General features: G+C 42.6%; 1 protein-coding gene across 2 annotated transcripts in view; it reads right to left on the reverse strand.

Annotated features, from left to right (window-relative positions):
• The window catches only part of ADAM10 (ADAM metallopeptidase domain 10), a 136,622-nt gene extending 132,604 nt beyond the window's left edge, over positions 1-4,018 (reverse strand). For both annotated transcript variants that reach the window (XM_040492819.1, XM_040492821.1), the window contains exon 1: positions 3,802-4,018. In XM_040492819.1, coding sequence (XP_040348753.1) covers positions 3,802-3,856 — 55 coding nt within the window. In that variant the 5' untranslated portion in view covers positions 3,857-4,018. The remainder of the gene's footprint in view (positions 1-3,801) is intronic.
• Between the last annotated feature and the right edge of the window lie 3,349 nt (positions 4,019-7,367).

Raw genomic sequence — 7,367 nt, forward strand, 5'->3', positions numbered from 1 at the left:
GCTGAAGTCGGACGCTTAACCGACTGCGCCACCCAGGCGCCCCAAAGCTTTTAACAAATTTTTAAGACTACTGAAGAAATAAAGAATTACAAAAAAATATAATAAAAGTTGGATAAAAGGTTACAGTCAAAAAAATATTTTTAAAAGATTGGGTTCATCTATGCAAGCTGAAGCCAAGGCAGAGATGCAAACAGCATACTCACAGGATCCACACCAGTAACAAAAATGAGTGAAGCAAGCCAAGTGTATTACCAGTAACTGCACTGATAGTAACTGCACTGACTGGTAGCACATGCCCAGTCTAAAAAGAACAGCTACTGCTCTCTACCACTCTGCTACAGACAATGGGAATGCGGCCCAGAAGAGCCTGGGGTTTCCAATTCTTCCCCCCAAATTCCAGAAATTCACAAATTTCATTGAGAAATTTCCCAATTTTTCAATGTTGAGAACTAGTTGAAATCTAATGACACCACAAATCAAACAAAACACATCTCTAAGGTGTTTCAGTCCAGGGGCCACCTTTGAGCTAATATGTGAAAACTGCTTTCAAAAAGGCTATGAGGGGGCAATGGGTAAAAAGTTCAGGCTTTGAGGTTAAGCTGGCTTGGGTTTGAAGATCTAATTCACCACTCAGCAGGTGGATGATGCTCAAGAAATTATTTCATCAAGCCTATTCCTTCAACTGTAAAATATCACCACTCTCTCATAAATGCTGACAAGTGAAACTCCTAACACAGTATCAGACACACAAAAGACATCAGAGAAATGTCCCTTCCTCCCCCTCCTTAACCCTGCAAGTTCTTTGTAAAATGTAAAAGAGATCAGATAAGAAACACCCCAGATCTTAAACAAGTTATAAAAAGAACATCAGAAAACAAAGGTGCCTGCTATGCCCATTTTCCCTCAACCCCTGCTACTCAGAGAGCTCCCGTACAGAGAAGACATAGTTAATGTAGGGCATGAGTTGAACGTGCCTCAAGATGATACAGCTAACTGGATTATCAATCTCAAGTTAAAAAGATGAACAGTCAGAACTCTTAAAGACAGAGACTAAAAAAACAAAAAAAAATCTGTCTCCCATTAATTTCATAGACCCTTATAGAAGTGAGAGAAATTGCTTAAGCTTAAGCTTTGATACTTTTAATACTGTTGGCCAAACTTCCAGAAAACTTATTTCTAGAGAATGCATGGTACAAAGCAAATCATTTACACTGGATTTTTAAATATAAAAAAACATACCACACTCTAAACTTCATTTCATATATAATTTCATCAAGTACTATTGGCCTGAATACTGCTAGGGCTAAAATATCTTTGCTCCTCTCAAACACACTAATTTTTAAAAAGAGAAAAGACAACAACTCTCCAAAATATTTGTGTTAAAAAGTAATACTCACATGTACATAAAAATTCCTTGCACTATATTTACTCAGAATAGTTTCAATAAATTTCTACTACTGTTACGAATAATAAAGAAAAGATTTTTATGTATACATTTGAATACATGTCTGTTAAGACACTAACTCTGGAAACTTTACGGGATCTTCCTACAAATACAATGGACTGAGATATACGTTAGAAATGAACAGCCTTAGGAAAGCTGAAGTTTTAGGATTCTAAACACTTTCATTCTCTCTTCCAACTTTCCACTTGTCATATTAAAAGAAAAAATTAATGCAAAACAATGACTGGCAAATCAAAATGGGGGAAGCAACTAAAACCATTTATTAAGAACGTAAAAGTGATCTATACTTTAAAGTTAAATCCAACTTCTCCTAATATACATACACATATTCATTTCTTTCATACGCTAAAACAAGTACATTCAATTCGAATGTATTCTATTCTGCGTATCATCATCATATAAACTTCTTACAAACTTGACCATAAATATAAATAGCTCAAATTCATATTTAAAGGTAGTTCCTATCACAATAAAATCACAAATATCTCCATATGCCCAAAGTCTTTGATGCTAATTTTAAAATGGAAGTTTCTTATTAGTGTCTTTAAGTTCTGCTTAAAATAAACATAAAAAAATCAAAAAGTAAGTAACCTTTTAATGTTTAATGCAATGATACTTTCTGAATGACTCGAGAGTTTTGAATTTAGATTTTTGTGTAAGAAGGGTCTTAACCCACAAAGATTATGCCGTTAATTCACTTTTTCTTCAACCATCAGGCTACACCAGTTTCTATTCTTACTGTTTCATTCCTTAAAAACAAAAGTCATTTTATATATTACCACTCCTCAGTAGTTTAAAGTACCTCATGTGTTTGTCTTACTTTTTACCACCTTCTAGAAATCAAGACTCCAACACCTGACTATAATCACAAATAGAACAGACAGAAAAATGATTTGTTGGAAGCCACATACAGAACGTAAATACAAATGTTAAGTGAAAAGGCCCTTACAAGAGTTTGTAGCACATGATACTTCTTAAAACCAAACATCTACTAGAAGCTCTTAATCTAAAATGTGTATCTAACAAAAGAACACCACAAACTACAACAAATATGTACCTACAAAGTATCATTCTCCGACTAAGTAGAACTCAAGTCGAAAATACACTTGGCTCTGCAATCGGCAAGTTAAAGTGTCAAAGAACAGAAACAACGCACTACTTAAAATATACAGCATTTTCTAAGTGATCACATTAGGCTATACTCATGCAAAGCATTCCGGGAATTTTTTTTAATTCAGTGCTTTTAAACACACTTTGAGGTGTTTTAAGTATACTTTGGGCAAAGTCAAAAACTTTACCTGAAATAAAGCCCTTTACACAACAACAAAACAATGCAGCCGGTCCTAGGATACGCTGGAAATAAAAATCGTCTTCAAAACCCGAGTTATCAAGAAAGTATCCGCTTACAGTAAATTTAACTCCAATTTGCGGGGTGGGATAGTTGCTACAGTCTGACAACCCACTAACTACACTGTTCGTCTACTCCACCTCAGAGTTTAAGAAAACTCAAGTTGTGGGTCACCCAGGGAGTGTCCCTCTAACAGACACAATCCAACCTGCAGATCAAAGAACATCCCGAAACGGCTTACCTTTCTCCCCACCAAACCCTTTCCCCTGGGCAACAGAATGTTTTCACTGAGCATAAACACACCCTCCTGAGAGCTGTCTCCAAACACTCGGGCAGAGGCAGGGCACTATCGACAGCGGAAGCGACTCGTCTCAGACAAGCAGGGGACCACTGTTACCCCTCCACGGGCTGCCCCTCTGCAGAACCGGGTCAGTCTGGATCGCCGCGCGGGGTAAAGAACAATACATCAGCCCCGCCGCACACATCGCAACTTCCCACGAGCCTGCGCGGCGGTTCCCCGCGGTGGAGCGGACTCCAGAATCCCCCACAGGGCAGAGGCTGGGGACGGAAGGAGGGAGGCAAAGACTGCCGGCCCCGCGGCGACTGCCCGTCCCGGCAACCCGGCGAGCAGGCTGGAGGTATGGAGCCCCCGGCCTGGGCTCCAAGGCTCACGCCCGGCGACTCGGATCTCCAGACTATTTCTCTGGGAGGCGACCCCCGCTTCCCGTGGCGCCGGGGCAGTGGGGGTAGGGAAGGCCTCGGCGGAGGCTCGGAGCCTCCACGGCCCGCCACGGAAGGGAACGCGGTCGGGGCGCGGGGGACAATAGGGAGCCGGGAGTGCTGCGCGCCGGAGTGGCGCCGCCGGCCGGCCGGGCTGACTGACGCGCCCGCCGCGCGGCGCGACTGGGCTCCGCTCGACCCGGCCGCCGCTGCCGCCGCGCGGTCCGCGGTGGTCAAGGCGTCCCCGGCGTTCGGGGTCGTGCCTCACCTCCCAGCCCCGCCGCCCAGGAGAGGAGCAGAATTAACACTCTCAGCAACACCATCTTCCGCGGCCGCCGCCTCCTCACGGGTTAACAGCAGCACATCGATCCGGAGGGAGAAGCTGAAGGGGCTTGGTCCGGAGTCTCCACGGGAAGCCGGGACCTCCCCTGGCAAGAGAAACGGCGAAGCACCTCCCTCTCGCTCCACTTCAGGGGCCGGCAAAGCTCCCAGCTCCTCCAAAACAGGGACCTCCCTCCCCCTCGTTCGTTTCCTTCCTCCCTTCCCCGCGTTCCTTCCCCGCGTTCCTTCCCTCTTCTCTACCTCCCTCCCCCGAGCCTGGGGCCTCCGCCTCCTTCCTCACCACGTGACGCACCGGTGCCCAACCAGCAGGCCCAGCCGCACCCCTTCCTCCCGACCCTCCCCCTCCCCCAGGCACCCCAGGGGCGGGCGCATGCGCACGGGGCCCGGTTCCCGGGCTGCTAGGCCTGCCGCCGCTTCCTGTCCGCCGGCGGAGAGCTGGGATTGGGTTTGGGAGGCGGGGTTTCTCCTGGTCCCGCCCCTCCAACGAGAGAGCAGCTCCGCAGAGCTAACCGGGCTCCCTAGTTCTTATCGCTGCTAATGACCGTCCCCCAGGCTAAAACGGGAGAGTGAAGGATGTTAAGAGGCCGCTTTTGTCTTAACTTCGCATGAAAGGGAGATTTGTATTTCTTTTTTTTTCTGCCTCGGGTGGTGCACGACATCACCCAAGTAAACGAAAGCAGAGTCCCAACAAGCGACAGCCACCAGTGATCAAAACAGATGTAAAACCTTCAAGCCCAGAAAGGAAAGACGTAGCCTATGGCATTTTTTCTGAATTGTTTAAAAATTTGTCGCAGATAAGGCTTTGGCCATTCTAAATGCGTGCAGCTGAAATCACATGGTCCTAAATCTCCTGCCCAAAGCATGTCCTCTTTACCACTCTCTTTTTCATATCTCTGAGGAAAACTCTCTTATCGTCCTCACGCCAACTTCTTTGAAGCTCATGTGTGGTTTCTCAGTAACTCACTTTGGTTCTTTAAACTTCTGTTCCATGGATTAAAGACTTAAACATAGAACATGAAATCGTGAAACTCCTAGAAGAAAACAAGGGAAAAGCTCCTTGACATTGGTCACAAGCAACAAAAGCCAAATAAGTGGGACTACATCAAACTACACGGGGTAATGAACAATCAGAATGAAAAGGCAACCTATAGAATGACAGGAGATATTTGCAAATAAAAAATATATAAAGAATTTACACAACAGCAAAGAAACAAATTATCCAATTTAAAAATAGGCAGAGGACCCAAATAGACATTTTTCTAAAGAAAACATACAGATGGCCACAAACACATGAAAATATGCTCATCATCACTAATTATCAGAGAAACACAAAACCACAATGAGGTATTACTTTATGTCAGAATGGCTAAAATCAAAAGCACAAGAAATAACAAGTGTTGGTGAGAATGTGGAGAAAAGGGATTCCTTGTGCACTGTTGGTGGGAATGCAAAATAGGTGCAGCCACTGTGGAAAACAGTATGGAGATTCCCCAAAAAGTTAAAAATAGGGGCACCTGTCTAACTTAGCAGAGCATGCAACTTTTTATCTCAGGGTCGTAGGTTTAAGCCCCATGTTGGGTGTAGAGATTACTTAAAATTTTTAAAAATCTTGGGGCGCCTGGGTGGCTCAGTGGGTTGAGCATCCAACTCTTGATTTCAGCTCAGGTCATGCTCCCAGGATCATGATCCCAGGGTCAGACCTGCATCAGGCCTGCTTAAGATTAAGATTCTCTCCCTCTGGCCCTCTCCCCTACTCGCTCACTTGCTCTCTCTCTTAAAAAAAAAAAAAATTGTTTATCTTAAAAAAGTTAAAAGTAGAATTATAGGATCCACTAATTACACTAGAAATGTATAGAATTGTTGAATCCTCATGTTGTACACCTGAAACTAATATAACACTGTATGTTAATTATACTTGAATAAAAAATAACTTTTTTATTAAAGATTTTTTAAAGTAATCTCTATACCCAATATGGGACTTGAATTTATTAAACCCCAAGATCAACAGTCACAGGCTCCACCAACTGAGCCAGCCAGGATCCTAAAAAATAAATTTTTAAAATAGGCAGAGGAACTGAATAGACACTTTTCCAAAGAAGATATCCAAATGGCCAACAGTACAACACTGATCATCAAGAAAATACAAATCCAAACCACAATCCTCACTATTAGAATGGCTATCATCAAAAAGACAGGAGATAATAAGTGTTAGCAAGAATGCGAAGAAAAGGGAAGCCATTTGCACTGTTGATGGGAAGGTAAACTGGTGCAGCCATTATGGAAAATAGTTCCTCAAAAAATTAAAAATAGAACTACCATATGATCCAGCAACCCCACTTGTGGGTATACATCCACAGAAAATGAAATCAGAACATTGAAGAGAAATGTGTACTCCCGTGTTCATGGTACAATTATTCACAATAGTCACAACATGGAAACAACTAAAGTGTCCCTCCATAGATGAATGGATAAAGAAGATATAGTATATACATACAACAGCATATTATTCAGCCATGAGAAAGAAGGAAATCCTGCCATTTGCCACATCAGGGGTGAACTCTGAGGGCATTATGCTAAATGAAATAAGAGATCTGATATTGTGTGATCATGCTTATATATGGAATCTAAAAAAGCCAAACTCATAGAAACAAAGAGTAGATTGATGATTACCAGGGGCTGGGGATAGAGAGAGGGAAATGTTGGTTAAAAGGCACAAACTTCTAGTTATAAGATGAGTACAATCTGGAGCTCTAATGAACAGCATGGTGACTATAGTTAATACTGTATTACATACTTGAAAGTTGTGAAGAGAGTGGACTTTAAATGTTCTCACCACAAAAAAGAAATGGTAATTATGTGAGGTGTTAGAGGTGTTAACTAACCCCACTGTGATAATTATTTTGCAATATTGTGTATCAAACCAGCACATTATACATCTTAAACTTATACAATGTTATATGTTGGATATATCTTGATAAAGCTGGAAAAAATAAAGTTGAATAAAAGTACATGATTCAGTGGCATTTAGTACATTCATATTGCTGTACAACCATCGCCACTATCTAGTTCCATAACATATTCATATGGCAAATAAGGGAGAAAGGGCACTTTTATTTCATTAACTAGAACTTTTTAAAAAATGTTTATTTATTTTTGAGAGAAAGCGAGAGAGAATGCAAGTGGGGCAGAGGCAAAAAGAGGGGGACAGAGAATCCAAAGCAGGCTCTGCGCTGACAGCAGCGAACCAGATGTGGGCTCAAACTCGCAAACTGCAAGATCATGACCTGAATGGAAGTCAGACACCCAACCGACTGAGCCATGTAGGTGCCCCTTAACTAGAACTTTTTTTTTTAATGTTTTTATTTATTTTTGAGAGATAGAGCATGAGCTGGGGAGGGGCAGAGAGAGAGACACACACACAGAATCTGAAGCAGGCTCCAGGCTCTGATCTGTCAGCACAGAGCCCGACGTGGGGCTTAAACTCTTGAACTG

This window comes from Herpailurus yagouaroundi, unplaced genomic scaffold, assembly GCF_014898765.1.
Source record: "Herpailurus yagouaroundi ecotype Mexico unplaced genomic scaffold, PumYag 184, whole genome shotgun sequence".
NCBI classification, from domain to species: Eukaryota; Metazoa; Chordata; class Mammalia; order Carnivora; family Felidae; genus Herpailurus; species Herpailurus yagouaroundi.